At 36.3% G+C, this 19,600-nt stretch overlaps 8 protein-coding genes across 8 annotated transcripts; 4 read left to right on the top strand and 4 right to left on the bottom strand.

Annotated features, from left to right (window-relative positions):
• Nucleotides 1-126: 126 nt before the first annotated feature.
• Nucleotides 127-1,599, bottom strand: FG386_002891 (S-adenosylhomocysteinase; the record flags this gene model as incomplete). The annotated part of the gene is made up of 1 exon (XM_067342576.1): nucleotides 127-1,599. The coding sequence occupies one exon, from the start codon at nucleotides 1,597-1,599 to the stop codon at nucleotides 127-129; it is 1,473 nt and encodes a 490-aa protein (XP_067197395.1).
• Nucleotides 1,600-2,448: 849 nt separating this feature from the next.
• FG386_002890 (uncharacterized protein) lies at nucleotides 2,449-4,862 on the top strand (the record flags this gene model as incomplete). The annotated part of the gene is made up of 2 exons (XM_067342575.1): nucleotides 2,449-2,500; nucleotides 2,614-4,862. The coding sequence occupies 2 exons, from the start codon at nucleotides 2,449-2,451 to the stop codon at nucleotides 4,860-4,862; spliced, it is 2,301 nt and encodes a 766-aa protein (XP_067197394.1).
• Nucleotides 4,863-5,084: 222 nt separating this feature from the next.
• FG386_002889 (uncharacterized protein) lies at nucleotides 5,085-6,290 on the top strand (the record flags this gene model as incomplete). Its single annotated transcript, XM_067342574.1, has 1 exon — nucleotides 5,085-6,290. One exon carries the CDS (start codon nucleotides 5,085-5,087, stop codon nucleotides 6,288-6,290), a length of 1,206 nt encoding a protein of 401 aa, XP_067197393.1.
• An 802-nt stretch (nucleotides 6,291-7,092) lies between these two features.
• On the bottom strand, nucleotides 7,093-8,628 carry FG386_002888 (uncharacterized protein; the record flags this gene model as incomplete). The annotated part of the gene is made up of 1 exon (XM_067342573.1): nucleotides 7,093-8,628. One exon carries the CDS (start codon nucleotides 8,626-8,628, stop codon nucleotides 7,093-7,095), a length of 1,536 nt encoding a protein of 511 aa, XP_067197392.1.
• A 553-nt stretch (nucleotides 8,629-9,181) lies between these two features.
• FG386_002887 (uncharacterized protein) lies at nucleotides 9,182-11,377 on the top strand (the record flags this gene model as incomplete). The annotated part of the gene is made up of 1 exon (XM_067342572.1): nucleotides 9,182-11,377. One exon carries the CDS (start codon nucleotides 9,182-9,184, stop codon nucleotides 11,375-11,377), a length of 2,196 nt encoding a protein of 731 aa, XP_067197391.1.
• A 282-nt stretch (nucleotides 11,378-11,659) lies between these two features.
• FG386_002886 (transcription factor TAF7p/TAFII55) lies at nucleotides 11,660-12,832 on the bottom strand (the record flags this gene model as incomplete). The annotated part of the gene is made up of 1 exon (XM_067342571.1): nucleotides 11,660-12,832. One exon carries the CDS (start codon nucleotides 12,830-12,832, stop codon nucleotides 11,660-11,662), a length of 1,173 nt encoding a protein of 390 aa, XP_067197390.1.
• A 585-nt stretch (nucleotides 12,833-13,417) lies between these two features.
• FG386_002884 (uncharacterized protein) lies at nucleotides 13,418-16,453 on the top strand (the record flags this gene model as incomplete). Its single annotated transcript, XM_067342569.1, has 1 exon — nucleotides 13,418-16,453. The coding sequence occupies one exon, from the start codon at nucleotides 13,418-13,420 to the stop codon at nucleotides 16,451-16,453; it is 3,036 nt and encodes a 1,011-aa protein (XP_067197388.1).
• A 505-nt stretch (nucleotides 16,454-16,958) lies between these two features.
• Nucleotides 16,959-19,135, bottom strand: FG386_002883 (uncharacterized protein; the record flags this gene model as incomplete). The annotated part of the gene is made up of 2 exons (XM_067342568.1): nucleotides 16,959-18,629; nucleotides 18,692-19,135. The coding sequence occupies 2 exons, from the start codon at nucleotides 19,133-19,135 to the stop codon at nucleotides 16,959-16,961; spliced, it is 2,115 nt and encodes a 704-aa protein (XP_067197387.1).
• Nucleotides 19,136-19,600: the final 465 nt, after the last annotated feature.

Here is a 19,600-nt window from a genome sequence, read left to right as displayed (position 1 = left end):
AGAAACAGTACAATATATTCACAGTTTGCTTTACTTCTCCACAATATTATAGATTTTTATCTATGTCTACATATTTGAAAATGAAGTAACCATTTCCGATATTTAATTAAAGTTTGTACCAGATTTTTAATATCTATAATCATCGTTTTTATAAGGGCCGTTAATAGGAACATTGATGTATTTTGACTGAGCTTCAGTAAGCTTAGTTAGTTTGGCTCCCAGTACGTCAAGATGTAGTCTGGCAACGTATTCATCTAGTTCCTTTGGGAGTTTTTTCACTGTTTTATTTTGATTGTTTTTATTAGATTTGTTCTTCCAGAGATCTATTTGTGCCAGAACTTGATTGGTGAATGACATAGACATAACAAGAGGTGGGTGTCCAGTAGCACATCCCAAGTTAACTAATCTACCCTTACATAAAAGAATTATGCTCTTGTTAGTGTCCGGAAATGTATACTTATGTACGTTCTGTTTGACTTCTCTAATTAATATTCCTGGATAATTCTCAAGGCCATTTACATCAATTTCATCGTCGAAATGCCCAATATTGGCGATATATGCATTCTCCTTCATTTTTCTCATGTGATCTACAGTAATGACGTCTTTGTTTCCTGTTGCAGTTACAAATATATCTGCTTCGGAAACGACATTTTCCAATGTATTCACTTCATATCCCTCAATAGCAGCTTGCAGAGCACAAATGGGATCTATTTCAGTTATTATTACTCTCGCACCTGTTCCGGAAAGACCTTGAGCACATCCTTTACCAACTTCGCCGTAACCTAATACAACTATTTTTTTTCCGCCTAACATTTGAATGCAACCATTAAATAACCCGTGAAGTAGTGATTGCCTGCATCCATAAGTGTTGTCGAATTTTGACTTTGTTACACTATCGTTGACATTTATTGCAGGAATTAATAGTTTCCCTTCAGATTGCATCATATTTAATCTTAATACACCAGTGGTTGTTTCTTCACTTACTCCATATAATTCCCTAAGCATACTTCTCCACTTTCTTGGGTTTTTCTTCAGTTCAGATATTAACACATTGTTCATGCAAATTACATCCTTAGATAGTGGTTTGCCTTCTTCATCATTCCTATTTTCCAAGTAGCTTGGTATTGTTCCACTCCTTTCGTACTCATTTTCAGCCTTCACTCCTTCATGTAATATCAATGTTGCATCTCCTCCATCATCAACTATTAGATTTGGACCATGTGTTTCATTTGATCCATCAACATTACTCCATGTCATTGCTTCGTTTAAACACCACCAATACTCTTCTATTGTCTCGTTTTTCCACGCAAATACTTTAGCCAGATTTTCCTTAACTAGTGCTGCAGCAGCATGATCTTGAGTAGAGTATATATTACAACTACACCATCTCACTTCCGCCCCGAGTTTAACTAATGTTTCGACCAAAATCGACGTTTCTATTGTCAAATGTAAGCATCCTGTTATTCTTGCTCCTTCAAGCGGCTTCTTATCACCGTACTTCCTTTGCAACTCAACAAGACCCATCATGTCTGTTTTTGCAATTTTCATATCATTTATCCCATATTCAGCTAAACCTATATCTTTTATTCTACTTTCCATCGCTTTATTCTAAAAAGCCAATAAAATGCCTTATTTGTTTCTGAAATAATTAGAGACAACAGGATTTAAGTTCTTAAAAAAAGAAAGAATGAAATGTAAGAGACAATTCTTGAGTGAGCTAATTTACTCGTAATTCTAATTTTATCATTTCCGACTCGCATAAATGTAATATATTCGGAATACTTAATTTTCTACAAAAACGCACAAATGAAGGAATAACAGATATCATTTGTTTTTAGCTAATAAAATGTTATATTTTAGTCTACAACACACAATTTTGCGCATTTGCCTTGTGTTGTACTGTATTATATCTATTAGAGTACGAAAGCAGAATAAAGCGAAAGTAAATGTATTTGGCTGGAGCATCAGAAAACCTGGTGCCGCACAGCAGAAAAGCTATCTAATTATATCACAATAAAGTTTGATTTCTCGTATTTCTTATTAATGAACAGTATTGCCGTTTCATTCCTCCAAATACATTTTAATAATACATTTCTGTTTGGCGCCCATGCATTTTCAGTAAAAATTGCATAACTATGTATGTTGTGTTAAAAGACAATATACAGTGTAATTTTCTGCCTTAAGATGTAAAATTGTCAACATAACTACATATAATATACTTTTCTTTTACATATTAGTCAGGTAAAACTTGTTATGTTTGCATTTTTTCAGAGGTCAAGCCCCTTTTTCTCGCCTTCCTGAACTATAAACTTATGTATTGGAGACAAATAGTAAATTAAAATATGGGTATGCTACCAGGTTGTATTAGTGTTACGGTCCCCATCCCTTGTTATTTTATTTTTTTCGAAAATGTGAAAACTTAGATGTAAATAGTAGCCTTTTTGATCTATGAGTAAATTTATTAAAAAGAATTGTAATCAATATTGGCAAAAAAATAAGAGTAAATAATAGCAGATTTTATTTCATTAATACGGACTTATACTGAGGAAAGACAAGTATATATATAATTAATGTGTAGTTATATATATATATATATATTACTCTGTTTGCTAGGTTTAGTGTTGGCCAGAGTCAATGGAGATAATACAAGCAAGGTCGTAGTTACATCGCAAGACAATAGAGAGGTGATTGACACTATAGGTGATATAAATTTTGGAGAAAATTTAAAAGGCAGCAATGTAATTCGTTCACTATTATCATTAGTAAATATACAAATAGACTTATGGGAAAATAGCTTTACAGATGGATTTTCTTCAATAATGTTTGAGGATGAGAGATCGGGCTTTTTGCATAACCTGAGCGAAAGTTTACCTTTTCGGATAGGTAGTGATGAGTATATGATAGTGTCTAGAAATAAACCCGAGTATGATTCACTTATAATATATTATGAGGATATATATGAGAATGGTAGTGGAATAACCAACAATACTAAGAAATCTGACAATTTGTTTGTAGTATTAAATGAAACAGAAAACGAGTTAATAATAAGTTCAAGTAAAATATCAAGTGGATCTGTATGTATGGGGTTATTAAACGGTACTGAAATATGGAGTCCAGAGTTTTGCGAGATAGTATCTAATGTGAACAAAGTTTCAGAATCTGAAAATGTGACAGATTCAAGTGGTCAATTTAATTCTGACATATATTGCTTTTGCTACGGTGCTTTTATTTACACTATATCTGAGCCTCAAATTAATAACAGATTGCTTCAGAATGAAGGTAATGTGTTTAATTTTCCAGATGTGAATGGTGAGAAGACCAATATTGAAATTCAACATGTGAATGACTTATTCTTGAAAAAAGTAACTAGGGAGGATAATAAAGAGGGGAATCACGGAGACAACATTCCATTTCCGCCTTTACATTCTACTTTGGGAGGAAGGATAATAAGTAATGGAAAAATAATGAGCGATAAACATGATATCAAAAAAGAGGTGAGTTACATTGGTTTAGGCGATATTATATCTAATCAGGATGAAATTTACGCATATTATGGAGGTGGTAATTTTTCCCCGAAATACAATAAATACAGGAGCAGCAGAGGCAACCGGGTATACAATGATCACAAGATATCAGAGATTAACATTCAAGGAAAAGTAAATATGGAAATAGAAAAAGCAAGGATTAAAAATAGTATTAACAAGAGCACAGATCCTGTAACTAATTTCGTAAAAAATAACAGCAATACAAATGCCAATACCAATCTAAAACTGAACATTAAAGATATTAAGGGCAATATGGGAGACGTTAAGTTGATAACACCAATAATTGACTCAATAAGCGTTTTTATGGAAATAAATAATTTGAATGCAAACACAATATTTAACTCTAAAATAAACAAGGAAAAATTCATATATAGCTTTGTATCAGTTCTTTCCAGAGCGTTGTTTATTAATCCTGGCAAAGCTAAAGTCATTCAATTAGTTAGTGGTGAAGAAACTAATTTACTTAGAGGAGTTATCTCTTCTTTAATTAAATTAACAGTGAATATAAAGACAAATGAGTCAGAAAGGTTAGTAACACAAATTAAAAACATGCATAATGAGGCCAGTGAATTTAACAGGGTATTTTCTTATAAAGTAATCTCAATAGAAAAGAAATCGGGATCAAAGTCTATTAGTAGTGAAGTGGTCACTGATGTTGGTAATCAAGTGCTGAAACGAAATAATACAAACAATGAAGGAGTATTTAATTTACTTCCGATTATATTTAGAATGGAACTTAAGGCAAAAAAAGCCTTTATGAATCAAAGGGACGCGTTTGACCTCTTTGAAGACGAACTAGCGAAGTCTATGAACATCTCAAAAGATCAAATAGATATTCCTGAGTTTAATTACAAACAAGTAAATGACAGCTTAACTAATGAAACATTTTTGATTATAAATACTGAAACTTGGATACATCCTCTGAAGCCAACCAGAGAGGAATATGTTAATTTGCTAAGTAATATCTATTCAAATATAATCCACAGCAGGACGTCTTCATTTTCTAGCTTATTCATTTGCATCAAATATGAAGTAAAGCAAATTCCTAGGATTAGGAATCAACAAAAACAAAGCGAACATAATAAAAACCGTATCGGAGATAAAAGCAAGTCTCACACAAATGTGGAGCAAAATTTAATTGAGGAAGGAAGAATAAGCAAAATAGGTAAATACTTCAAATATGACAATGAAACACGTAAAAATAAGGAAAACAGTGGGGTGAATCAAGAGACAAATCATAATAACAACAAAGATCGTATAGAATTAAGCAATGAGGACCATCTTAGTAAGAACCGCATTGTTTATTTGATCAAATAGTCGTAGTAATTAATATAATATAGTCAATATTTTCGTTTTTATTCCACTTTTAATTTTACATGCCACGCTCAAAAGGGCGGGAACACATCTCTAAGGAATTAGTACATGCTTTTGTTGTTTATCTATATATTCAAATACAAACATAAGATTTGTGTGAAAAAGCTCGATTAAATGAGTTGGAGTTAGAAATTTACGCATATATTATGTATTTGTGCGTATATAATGGGGTTTAAAGTAGGATTTGTGTACTTTATATGTTTATATATTGGTGTTTTAGTTTTTATAGGGTTTAACTCCTCTCTTTCGGATGAGGTTCGTCCTAAGTTGGAAAAAAAACAGCCCATATCAAATCAAGATAAATCAGATACATCAGTAGGGGGATCAGTGGAGCTTTTGGAGTTACCGTTAAAGTTTCCAACTCTCAACTCGTTTTTTGAGTGGTTCAATAGCCTTTCCGAAAAAAGTGAAGATTTTAAAAGAAAAAATGAGTATCTTGCAGGTTTGTCACCGACTAACGATGTTTTAGAGGCTTATTCAACCGGAGTCTTCATTGTCTCAAAGATGGTAAATTGTTTAGAATTGTCGGAGAAAGTCTCTAATTTGTATAAGATGTCTACTTCTCAGTCAACGTCACATTTTTTTTCTGAAAGTGCTGGATTAAGTGTGGACAGTGTACTGCAATGCTTCTTGACACTTAAAACTGAATCAGTGGATTCTTATCTGAATTTGTACATTACTTTAGATCAGTTGGACATTGTTTCCCCAATTATCGAGCAAATGATTGAATTGATTTCGAGTGTTTATTACGCTTGTTGGGACATCATTAAAGTCATTTTGGCGTACAAGTCAACGTTGACAAACATAATGGAGCAAAGCGAGAGGAGGACAGATAAATACAAAAAAAGAATCAGTTCGCTAGAAAGTTTGAGCAGCATGAGTTCTATGGAAATGCTTGAAAAAAATATAGCAGTTCAGGAAATAGCATATAATGAACGAAGACTAAACTTGGGGAAGTTAATTTTTGAATTTCTAAGTGGGGATTTCTCCCTCTCTATTGGAATTTCCGAACTTGAATTATTAATACTGGATAGTGTTAAACTGATGATAAAAGAACTAAAAGATTCAATTCATTCAATTACAGAAAGTAACAAAAAGATTTCCCAACAATCAGAAAAATATAAACAAAATTGTGATTTAGTTCTATTTTTGGAAAGTGAGGTTATGAACAAAGAAGAGCTCCTAACCTCTCTTAAAAATGGTCCTACAAATTACTGTCAAAAATTCGACAGCGAATTGGAGGCCACCTACACTGACTTGGCCAGTTCTTTGTCTGAATCTGGTTCAGGAGAAACACCGGAATCAGCTCCTTCAGCTTCTGACGCAGAAACCGAATCTAAAGAAACCAAAGATACCGAGGCCAGAGATTAACAAATGTACAGGTGAGGCTACTACGCACACATTTAAAGAGCTTAAACAGAATCTTTCTGATCAATGATATAATGCGACAACACGACAACACACTCAATAAACCATATTAACTAACTTATCCTAATCTATATAGGTGGATAGCAACCAACATCCAAAGTATAAAGATAAGTAATTGAAATAAACAGGGCGTATCAGTTAGAGGAACGAAAACTTTATTCAAAAAAATTTGTCGAAATAAAAAAATAATTTCCATTATTCTCTATTTTTATTTTTCCACTATAATATATTAAAAGTAACTTGGGCGAGTAATAATTCACTAGTTACCCGCTTGTTTTATTTAAAGGTACCAAATAACAGCTATACTTAAAGTAACTTGCACGTTTCGTGTAAATACATGTTAAACTTTACAATTGAAATAAATTAATTACATTTCTTGTATTTTCCTCTGCTAAATTCTTAGATAGAACAACGAGGTTGGTATAGGGAATCTTGTTGGAAATACTATATATCTTTAATGTGCTTTGTTTTCCCCACATACACAAGTATGATATGTGCTTATAGGGATACGACGGTGGCCCTAATTTGTGTGAAAAAAATCTTCCGTTCCTAGGTGTTTGAATTGTTCTACATTGTTTGGAATGCGTCTATTTCTTTGAAAATACGCGCATATTATGCAATAGTTTAGGGAGAGAGGTATGTTTAAGAGATCATTTTGGCATTCTGACTTCCTCCCATTTTAAACATGCTTAAATATATTTCTTTGGTATTGAACACATAATAATTAATCGAAGTTTTTCTTCCGTTAATCTTTTTCAGGTTGGTTAATGCATTTATAAATGATTTTGCCGTTGGCTTTCATTCTTTTGTACCTATCGATAAAAAGTGGACTACTTTTTCTGGTAATTGCAGGTTTTGTATTAGGGATCATGGATTTACTTATATTCATGTCTGCAAACATCCAATCCATGAGCAGGTGTTCGGCATCTTGAGCAGTAGTTTTTGAAAATTTATTCCTTTTAATAAGTTTTATAGTAACGGTAGAAATAGCATCTGTTATTGATTGGATACGACAAATCTCTAATATAATAATTTCAAGATCATCAAAGCCCACCAATTGGCCATTTACATTTTTGTCAAGAGCATTATTTTCCATAAGTGAGAGGATTTTGAAAAAATCTCTCCTTATTTCCTCAGTATACAATCTGGAAGTTCCAATAAGCCTTTGAACGGAAATAATATTCTTTCCGAGAATAGAGAAAGCTTTGCTTGTTTTCCATATTGATCTTTCAATTTGCAATACAAAAGCCAAGTTGGATTCTAACCTGTTTCGTTCAGAGTCAATCAATTCTCTAAGCTCACTCTTTATTGTTTGTAGGTTTTTGTTCTTATCCAAAATATAACAGTCAATAGGCTTAATCAAGGCGCTTTTGAGGAAAACCAATTTATTTGGATAGGAATAAGCATCTTTGGAACCTGCTATATCATTTGGAATAATCATAGATACCTTCACATCATCAGAAGATGATTCCAATAAGTTGTCTTCATTGTCATCTATATTCGAGGTTGTCTCTGTAGTTCCAGCTGCAATTTCATCTACATCCGAAACCAAACCTTGATCAACAATTGGAAGCGAGAATTCTTTAAATATTGTTTGAAAAGCAGTCTCCTTGTCGGTTATAAGTTGAGGTAGAGCCTTTTGACACCACCAAATACTCAAAGCATTTAAAATATCTCCTTTTGAAATGTCCTCTCCCTTTAATTTGTTTTCGATGGAAGTATTGTTGTCCTCGTTCTTGTGTTCAGAGTTAGAAGAACCTTTTAAAACTTTAGTTTGAAGTGTGTTTAGTTTGTTGGATGCTTGATTTTCAACTTCCCTTTCACATATTGTCCAATCACAACCGTAAAATGTAATCAAGTTTTTTGGAGGTGGAATATAAACTGAAGGCCAAAATGGCAACGAATTTTTGTGTTTATTCAACCAGCCACCTACCTTCTTGAGTGAATCGATTCCACAAGAAGCAGACACTATTGAATTAAAATCTAGCAATTTGCTTAGTTCTTCTGTGAAAAAGCTTTTATCTTTCAACTGGAACTTGAGCGACTCTGACTTTACTTTTCCAAGTTTCTCATCACCGGCTCTGGCCTCAATAGGCTCCATTTCACTCACAGAGGGTACCAAATTTGAAAATGGGGAGCAAGATCGAGGAGAAGAAGGCGAAGTGGGTGATGCTTGAAACCTTAAATCTTGACAATTAATCTCCTGCTCTGAGCAGAAAGTCTTCGGAGAAAACACACTTAAAAGAAGCAGTATTGAAAAAAAATAATTTCTTGTTGTCATTTTCTCAGCTTCCTTACATATATCAAAATGACAAAAAATACTTCCTGCAAGTGTTCAACTCAATATCCAAGTTGGACCTTATCCATCAAACAGGCGAACAATGCATCTAATTATTCCTTTGTTCCTTCAAGTAAAATGCATTCAATCTATTTATGCTCGATAAATTTTGCTCTTTCTCCACATAAATTAATAGCAAGTTAGAAAAAGAAGTAACAAAAAATTATTTTATTAGTTAGGTACCGGGATTTGAATTTATACGTAATTTTAAAATCACATTTTTTTCCTTGCAAAAAAATACATTAAAATAATCTTTGTTAAGGGTTGCCGCCAAAACGATATAAGGATAATTTAGAGGGAAAAAGAACAAAGGGAAATATTGAAGGAATTAATAAGAATAATAAAAAAGAGAAACAAATACATATATGTACGCACACACACATATAAGAGTAGTAAGTGAACACAAGGAAGCAGAGGCAATAAGAAGGTTGACGCAGACGTATCAGACGATTATAACCAGGCAGCTTAGGACCGAATAGGAAGGTTTGAATTTAGAATGAGAAAACAAAGCAGTATGTTGCACCTACCGAGAGGATCTCGTGGAGAGTCCTTTTCGATTGGTCATTCTATATCGACATCTTTTACGAAATTTACTTCAAAGTACGTTGCAGGCGGAGTGGGAGGCCCGGGACTTAAGCAAGAGAATCAGGGTCTTTGGCAAGACATTTTGAAGAGTTGCTTGAAGAATAAGGACATGAATAAGGCTGAGGACTTTTACGGGACAGTATTTGTGATGGGTAGGGCAAACAGTGGCAAATCTGAACTAATAGAAGAGCTGAAAAGGATGGGGGAGAGGGATAGGGAAAAGACAAAAGAACAAAGAACTGGTGTAAACAATGAGTCTTATTTGGCTTCAAATTTAGCTTCTGAAAAAATTCCTTATATGGGATTGTATTATTCGAGCATAAGGGTCTCGAGTGATATTTTAAGAGAGAAGGAGGATGGTGATTTAGACGAAAATTCAAGTAGTGATGATAATGAGTTGGACGACTCAAAGACTGTGGCCACCCGAAAAGCAACAATAGATATTTGGAGTATAGACCACTGCGAGATGTCTGACGAAATAGTCAAACGTTTGGTATCAATATTGAATGGTCAAAGTACGGATACACATCCAGGAATAAACAATAATAACAATGTAATAGACGAAAACCAGGCACGTGATTCTTTAGATGTTGGAGATGAAGAAGCAGGAGCCTCAATATCAAGTATCTCTGGAGAAGATTTAATTTCCCTTAGATCACCAAACGTGATGTTTTTGATTGTGTTGGACGGATCTCTTCCTTGGACATTGAATGACGACTTTTCTACATGGATACAGGAAATCCAAAGCATTTGGATGCGTTCTTTGGAGGATTCAAAACTGTCTCCGCAGCTGCAGAATGTTATGATTCGGGAAATAAGCCATTATTTTGACACGTTATGTTCAGATGGTGTTGGAATTGGTGACAAAAGAAAAACGGAAGATATAAATTCGGAAAACAATTCTAAAAATGAATCCGAAGAATCGAATCAGGATGGAGATGAAAGTAGATCTATAGAATTATATCCAAAGGTGAATTTAGGGATACCAATAGCAGTTGTTATTGCAAAATCAGATGTTGGAAAGAGGTTTACGGTTCCTACGGGTATAAGTGGAGTCCCATTGATCCCTTTTGCACTTTCATTTTTAATGAGCATTGGAGATTCATACGGAATGAGTTATTTTGTTACGAGCGTTGAGAATTCTTGGGACATTCATCAGTCTTTTGGAGTAAGTGTACTTTTAAGATACTTACTACACAGACTTTTTGGGGTCCCATTTAGGGATGAAGAAGGAGCAAAAATTGATCCTTTGAATAAAGTCATAACTGCGAATAATTCAATAATTTGCGTACTTCCTAAAACAAATTTAAAGAGTCTTCCATTAGACACAGTTATTGATGTAGATAAATTGGTGTATGAAGAATTGGTTCAGAAGTCAAATTATTCTGCGATATCTTCCGAGAACAAAGATAGAAATCTTGACCACGGTCTTTCTACTGCTTTTGACAGAAACATTCTATCTTTAAACAGCTTCTTAGATTCAATTAAGTCGCAGGTTCCGGAGATAGAGTCGTTTTCACCTTCTACAATAGGAATCGGAGCTTCAGTTAACGCTGGGTCCGCTGATGGAGGTTCTGTTCAGTATTCACCAACTTCAGGAACGTCAACAGTTGTTGACGAGGACGGCAAACAATCAACTGGAGAACAGCAAACGAGTGTTGGTAATTTAAAGAACTCATCTCCTCTATCTGTTCCAGCAAGCCAGAGATTAAAGTCGGCTAAATCTACATTGGGCCAGGGCAATTCAAATACATCTACTGGTGGAGGGGATCCTTCTTTGAAAGGCTTCTTCCAGAGTCTCATTCAAAGAGGAGAAAAGAAGGGAACCCAATCAAACAGATCCTCTTTGAAACCTGCTCCTTCATCTGCTAATCTCAGAAAAGACCTACCTTCCGCAAAATCCAACGAGCAGTTAACTAACGCCAGATCAACGGTTGCTGAGAAGAAGTCAGAGTCTCAGGAGAGTGCTTCAGTTGACAATGACAAAAAGGAAGTAGCCGAGCTGGGTTCGAGCTCCGCTGACAATAGCGGTGGTAGCAACAAGATCAACGGCGAAGGTGACGTTCCAGAAGGCAGAGACAACGCAGAAAATAGCCAGGAAAGCTAAAGTAACCGTTATTTTCTATTACTAACAAAAAAATCACCAACTTTTATATGTATATTATCGATAGCATATCAACTCATACTTTGCTTTTATTATTCTTGCATAAATCTTATAAAACACTTGCCGTGGTCAGGAGCATTCTGTTTTCATGGCTTAGTAATGAGGAGTAGTAACCGGTTCTTATTCTTAGGTTAAAAGCAATAAAGTTCAGTATGGTTAAGGAAATTTAATTAAATTTAAATTATTAGCGTATTTATATAGATGTTGTTCGCCCTTATAACTCTGTTAGACTTCACTGTATGGCGAATTGCTTGAGTCCAACTCTTCAATAAAAGGGTATTGATCGTTGTCTTGAAAGGCGAATTCATCGGCATTTTCAGTTTGCATTTGGGCATAAAGTTGCTCTTGAATGAAGGGCCTGGAGTCGGAGTTAAACTGATCATAGTTTCTGTCTTCATAACTTGTTTGACTATCGTCAACAGAGACATTATCGTCCGTGCTTAATTTAAGATCCTCGCCATCCAGACTTTCCCTGAAAATGGCGTCACTAATATCGCTTTGAATTTCATCAAATTCAAAATAGCAATATTCACCGTCACTTTCGCTTAAGTCCTCCACTTCAAACCCGCCAATCATGTCTCTTAAGTTATCGTCTTTTCCTATAACTCCCATGCAAGTCGCCTTTTTGGCTCTGTTGTAAAACGAGTCAGTTGGAAAAGGCGAGTTCTCCTGATCTTCATTATTGAATAAGTCAATCTGCTGGTCCATCTGACTTTTAGGCACCATTTCTATGACAAACATGTCTTGATTCGGCATCGACACTCTATCCAATATCTCCTGTTCCGCCTCGATAACTTCGTTTATATCAAACAACTCAGTGCTTCTGTATTTTCTCGATCTTATGTTCCTGCTGGCAGGAAGCAGTCCAGACGGCCACTCCCAGTTAAGGACATCTTTCAGGTAGCTAATGAACGAAACGAAGCAAGGGTCTAAATAGGCCGTACTTGATTTGAGTTGGCCATAGTAAACTTCATTTGGGTTTACACCAGAGTAAACAATAAACGAGTTCGGCAGGTTTCTGGCATCGTATATATACAACATTTGACTTAGATTAGTCGATTTAAACAGGTTCTCGCAATCCAAACTTTTATATACTTCAACGTTACACGGCAGGTCCACAAGTATTCCTACGTAGTCTCGGCCCAAAATGTGCACATCGAATATCCTAAAGTCCTCAAATGGAGTTGGGTGTATACCCAATGGAAACCCTTTTCCCTTCTGTAATAGCTCACCCAGTTCCTCCGCAGCGTGTTCCGGAAATCTAATTACGCATACTGATTCAGGCACGTCGCTAAATGCAGATGCATATAGGTCAACTGATGAAAAAACTCCCCTCCTTAAATAGCGTTGAGGCTCGAACTGTGCCTCTGTATTATTTTCGCACTTATTCTGACCCATTATATGCAAAACATATATTTCCCCGTTACCCACTACCTTGAGTCATTCTGCTCAAATATTGCTCCACGTTCTAACCCCGTTTAAACTTAAATAAATGGTCCTGTGGGCGCCAAACACCATTACAATCAGTTATAAAATCAAAATGGCTTCACATTTAAAGGTTGTGGCTAAAAATGGGGTAGAACTGGGGTACCGTACATTGCCGCCAATTTAAAATAATAGTGTTAAACAGGGCAACATATTAATAAAACCATTAAAATTTTATTTATGGTATATTAGCACAGTTATAGTACGGAGAGGAAAATAAATATTTTAAAGGTGGTAAATGGATGAAATTTTAAATAAGTCTTGTTAGAGGTTGCTTATAATATAACATAGGTGATACTTGCGTAAGCATTTCTTGTCACCTTGTACATCTTATACTTCCGTGTTTGAGGATTCATTTCGATAATCGTTGGTTTTCCGGAATTTTCGCCCTTGGACGTCCTCGTTGTAACCATATATGATATTCAGGTCTGAAGACCGAATATTGACGCATTTGGAGTTTATGAGGTTAAATTGTCTGCTGTTTGTCAATTATATAAAATGCGAGTGACGTACAATAGTATCCCGTTAACAAGCAAACTGGTATTTATTACTTTATTTCAACTATTATTTTTCATTAAAGATGTATTTGTGGCTGCTAGAACGGTGAAGTTAACTCCGTTAAGTAATAATACATCTAGTTTATCAACTCCTAGACCCGGATCAGTTTATGTTTCTCAGGAGTTGTTAGCCAATGAAAATTCAACCAATACTCTCGAGGACGGTGAGCCAAACAATATTGATATTTCTTCAACGATTTTAGATGTAAATGACACGGACTTGTTGAATGAGATAGTATCAAACTCTGAATCAGAGGATGTGAAATCTACAAGGCCATCTAAAAGGTATAAGTTTTCTGAGGAGGATATCTCTGATTTGTCTGAAGATGAAATTAATGACAGAGTCAATGAAATACTGAATTCTACAATGAAATTAACGAGGAAGGGAAAACTCGCAGATACATTGTTAGACTTAAAGCCACAGATCGAAAAAAGGTTCCAGGACGCATCTCAATCCAAGTGTTATATACTTGCGGTTAGCGGGGGAGGAGCAAAAGGTTCTCATTCATCTGGAGCAATGAATGGTCTCGCAATGCGTTATCGATTATTGGGAGTGAAACTAAGATGGGATGTCGTTTCCGGAGTATCAATAGGAGCACTAAACACTATGTGGAAGCAATTTTACCTAACTGGTCAATCAGCACATTTTACAACAGAGGGAGCGGCTATTTGGAATTTCTTCTCAAGAAAGAATGTTCATGATTGCAAGGATGACATAGCTCAGATTTCAGTATCTAAGGTTGTTAAGTTATTGGGAATTTTAAATAAGGGGCCGGGTTATCTATGCTCATCAAGCCCGATATCTTTATTTATGAGACATATTATACAGAACAGAAGGAGATTTAAGGGATCTTATTGGTCTGTGTTGGCATTAAACTATAGAGAAGGTATTAAGTATTTATTTAATGAGGAAACGCCAATTACACTGATTCCTTCTGTTATCAGAGCAACAACATCGTATCCATTGATTCTGGAGCCTACTGAAATTGAGGGTCTTGGAGTTTTTGGTGATGGTTCTATAGTGAAGGCAATTAACATTCAAGGTGCCATAAATAGATGTTTCAGATTAGGGAAGGCAAAAACTGATAATGATATCGTTGTAGATATAGTATCTACCTCGGATGATGGGGGACATATATTCACATTCGAACCGAAAGAATCAAAGACATTTCTTCAAGTAATATCATGGTTATTTTACAATTACTCCTTGACTACAACTTACCAACGTTATGAAATAGCACAAACTATAAGAAGGTTCCCTAATATCAAGTTTAGGCACATTATTTCATCCTCAAACAAAGAATCTATAGTGAGTGATATGTCCGTATTAGGGTTTGACAGTAAACAGATGGCGACTGCTCTGATTGAGGGGTTTGATACTGGATTCGTCTCTGCTAGTTCTTTTGAAGATTACTGGAAACTGGAGGAAAGAAATATAAATCACAATGTGAATTGGAGGCCTTATAATGACCGTGATGTAACAGTACCAAAATACGGGAGGTCGTCAAATACGGAAGCGGATGCCTTTGTTGAGTTTCCAACTCTGGCTGACGTCAAATACAAGGAACCGATGTCTGTTTACTTCAAGAGATTATTTTCGCAAAACAAAATCTTTTTGAACGAGAGGATTTACACTTTGGAGGGAAAGAAATCCAAGAGAATTCGTCGGGAGTTATATAGGAAAAAATTTGCAGACTTTATTCTGGAGTTGCATTCTCATTTGCTGTCTATTAGACATATTGAAATTACAAGAGAGTTTGTGAGAAATAGAGAGTACATAGCGTCCTTGATTAGCGAGAGAGAAAGAGAGGTAAAGAGGAGAATGGAGTACATGGATGTAAATTCGCAGTACGTTGTTGATGAACGGGGCAACTCAACTTCCAACAACGAGAATTTTGACATGGACTTTGGTTCGAGATTCTCTGAAAGCGAATATAATATAGATATAGACGAAAACACTAACACTCCCATCAAAGATGAGGGTTACGATTACGACGATGATGTTGAAATGAAAGAGTTGAGCAGCATTCCTTTCTTTGAGGTGTCCAGACAATACATAGTTTCGCTGAGAACAAGCTATGTATTTGCCTATGATTTGGTTTCGATATTGTACTCAAAGGAGGGTAAGAGAAGATTTAAGAGCATATTAAAGAGCGAGAAGAAGATCCGAAAGAAACTGGAAAAGTCGTATATAAAATTCTATGAACTTAGGGAAATGTTGTTCAAGCTTTACGATAGATACGATAAAATAATGAAGCCGCTGAATGAGGTTCATTATAATTTGATCCGACTCACTGAGAAATGCAATTATAAGAGCGTGAAGCGCAATCCACTACTGTTTCCGTTCTTAGAGGGAGTGGACTCGAGCCATTTAATATGGGCTCCCTCGGAGGAATACGATGAACAAATCGAGCAGTATCATTTGGACTCCATACTCACGCTTTTGGACAACATCTATACGCGATACAACGCAACTATGCAGTTTTCCTTGAAACTAGAAGAGAATGAATTTAATCATGCTGGCAGGCTTGAAAAATGGGAGTCGTACAAGGAGAGCATTTTCAACTACATTGTAAACAGCGAGGAGTCTTTGTGCTGGTTAGAAAACGAAAACATTAAGAGTATATTCAAGAGTCTAGAGGTTGCGTTGAACAACATCTCTGACATCAAAAAGGAACACTTTAAACTCGTTACTGACATTACAAGTATCCACATTGCACTTGCAAATCAACAAGTTGTCGCCAGATTTTATACCGCCACTGTAGAGAGACTGTTGAGGAAGAACACAATAGACAACTTGGACATTATTCAAGACATCCAACTAAAGGCAACTATATTTGACGGTCTCTCTAAACTCGAGGACGAGTACTCGACGGGGAAAGACGTGGGCGAGGGGGAGTCTTCCTACATTAGAAGGCTCGCAATTGAAAACCTGCACTATGTGGGTCATATGTCGAGAAGCATCAACTCTGATTGAAATGGCACTTGCCGTTCTTCTCAAGAGACGGGAGACAGAAATTGCTTAGATTTTGATGTACTATGATCCGTTGTAAAGGGAGCAGGGTCCAGAAGAGGGAATGGAGCAAGGTGTGGTGCCTTGCATCAGGCGATTACAGAGTTTCGAATGGCGGTCTTGTGGGGTTGCGAGAATGTTGAGTCTCATACAGGACGTATACGTGCTTATATAATATCTCTTAGCCGCAAAGCACCAGTAAGCAACTGCTACTCTTTCATGTCGGTTGCTGTTGAATCGAAATCGCACTTTCTAGTATTGCTATCACAGCCACAGATGCAGATAACTTCTCTTGATTACATTTTAGGCTAATTAGGTTTAAGGACTAGTTTGTTTTCTAGCTGCTCGGTTTGCCCTCCACCAGCGTCCCGCGCGCGCCCAGCGACTCAGAGTCGGTCGTGGGGGTGCATAGTGTTTTAGCGGCACAGAACAGCCAGCCAGGAGATCTTGCATACTGAGGGCCAATGAGTCAATCCGAGCTTTCGTCTTCGTGAAGGTCACCATTTTTGTTTATTTTAGAGAATATGTGATCAGCAAAGCAGCACTCAAATTTGACCTTTCCGTTTCTTCCAGCAATTGGGGATATTTTTTTCCACGTCAACTCCAATTTGGTTATCTCGTCATCGCAGGGAACCCAGTCGGACGTGATTCCAGTCACCCTGATATGCACTTCTTCGAGTTTCTTCCCGTAACTGTTTAACCACCTACACAAGTCAATGAGATCGGTGGGGGTAAGATCATTATTTTTGAACAAAGACACCTTGAGTACTTTGATGTTGTTTAGCTTCAGTTTGTTGAAGTACAAGTTGCCCATTGGAATCAGACAGGTTAGTATTGATAGTTCAACAATACTTTCTTGATAATAGTGCAGAATATTTAGCAAATATCCAGAATATATAAGATTATCATATCCTATAGAAAAATTAATTACATACGGAGAGAGTATCAGCTTAGTTTTGCTGTGATCAATTACATTGCAAACAAGTGTCTTTGAGATTAGACTGCACATAATGCTACTTACTTCTTCGTCGTTTAATAGTATGCACTCTGTTTGTTCGTCCATTATCTTGATCCCATACTTGTTCGCGTTTATTTCCTTCCTTCCACGCTCCATTTCAACCATTTTCTTGCAGTTTCTGGTTTGCACGAGTATTTCCCACTTTTTTACATGAATGTATGGCTTCACATAGGCTTCATTCTTGTCATAGATATGTTGGTTTTCGAATCCAAGCATATCCACTCTGGAATCGTTCTTGTTTACACCCAATGGTGCTTCTCTCCTACTCGCTGACGCAAATTCGAATTGGAAATCCGAATCGGAGCAACAGTTGGCGCCAGTTCCTGCAGAGTTCCTGTTTGAATGACCACGGCTCTTGCTTCCGAGTCCGAATATCCCTCCGTATCCTTTCCCCCTTCCGAATCCTTTGTTATATTCGTAAATGTTCCCAACGCATCCGTCCTCATTTTTTGAGTTGTAATTAAAATCGCCAAATCCGTACTTGTTCAAGTCAGAGTTAATCATGAGGTTAGACTCCTCTTGTATGCTCAGATTGTTGGTGTACTTCTTGATTGAGTATTTGTCGCATTTAGACGAGCTCTCAAAGTCAACTCCAAGATCAACCAGGACGGCTGGGTACCTGTCGATTTGATTCTCAAGGTCGCTAAACGCTCCATTTAGAGCCTGAATGTACTCTTTTTCAAAGTTGTACAAATAAAGGAAGTACTCTAGTGTCTCCAGCGAAACGTAAATATTTACCAGTATTAGCCTCTCAAGTTTATCTGGGTGAAAGTGGTCATCATTAAAACCGTCTCTTGTTCCTGCTTTGTTGTCTGTCCTTGTGTCTTTGAAGCTCCTACTCTTGGCTGTCAATTTGTTCCCGTTTCCCGTTATTTTTAGCTCTTTAAGATTCTCAATATGTGGAAAACAACCAATGAAGCAGTTGCCTATAAAGTGGTCGTCCCTTACGCCTCTGGGTACTATTAGTTCCACGCTTTCAACATGGAACCCCTCATGTCCAGATTTATCGGAATAGTAGTCCTCATCGTAATATGATGTGTTATCCTGACTCGGCAAAAAGTCGTAAATGTCTTGGATAGTTTCGTCTTTTAAGGAGTTCAATGAAGGTTCGTACGTTATTTTCTACAGAAGGGCAGTTGTAAGTGGCATTAAAAAATGCAGAGTTTGCAGCGGCGCAGACTTACCTCCAATTTAGAACAGTACTTTGAGATAAATGGTTCCGTCCGAATAACTTTAATCCTTTTTATGCTTTCGTTCTGCAATAACGAAAATCCTTTACTGCAGTAAGAATCTGAGTGGCTCCTGATTCTGCAGTCAACTAATTCCAGGTCGCTTAGCATAGAAAACTCCGACTCGTTGTTGATAAGTTGGAAAAAATCCAATGTTGATATGCTTGCATTTATGAGCTTTAGTCTTTTGACGTATGTTATTTGTATTTTCGTTTTGTTCTTATTTATGTGTTGCAAAAAATCAAAAATAAAGCCTTCCAAAAAAGCATCATCCTCCTTCTCCCTCCTGTACCCCAACTTGTTTATTTCAATGCTCAGCTCAGAAATTTCCCTGTAAACGTCAGGGGTTTCTCTGCTGTAATTAAACAGCAATTCAAGAGACTCCTTTATTTCCTCCATGTCAAGTGTCTTTAACACCAGTTTTTTAACTTTCTGAACGTTGTTTTGACATTAGAAAAGTGATTTAAGCAGAATGCGTTTAAAACCCCACATTCTATGAACACAATACTCACCTTCAATCTAAAAAAGGGATTGTCCAGAATATAGTCGTCCTTCAGTTTTTTAACAGGCAAAACGATGCAATCAATCAGTTCCCATGACACCTTTCTCAACTCTTTTGAAAGCGTAATCCCAATTTGTGGGTTGTACTCTAGTATGCCAGACTTCAATATGTCATTTTTAGTTACCTGTTCCGAGACAGAGTGCCTGAAAGGTTTTGTTCAAGTTAAGTTAGGCAGTTGCGTAGGGAAACAAGTGGAAGTTGAAACACTAATAAAATAATAATCGCCTTCTGATTCAAATTCTACTGGGTTTGCTCGAAAAATGGCCAATCAAAGCATTGCATATCCCTCGGATGCAAAGTTA

This window comes from Cryptosporidium ryanae (assembly GCF_009792415.1).
Source record: "Cryptosporidium ryanae isolate 45019 chromosome Unknown contig_6, whole genome shotgun sequence".
NCBI classification, from domain to species: domain Eukaryota; phylum Apicomplexa; class Conoidasida; order Eucoccidiorida; family Cryptosporidiidae; genus Cryptosporidium; species Cryptosporidium ryanae.
Note: the sequence above shows the minus strand (reverse complement) of the source record. Positions and strands in the feature narration are given on the sequence as shown.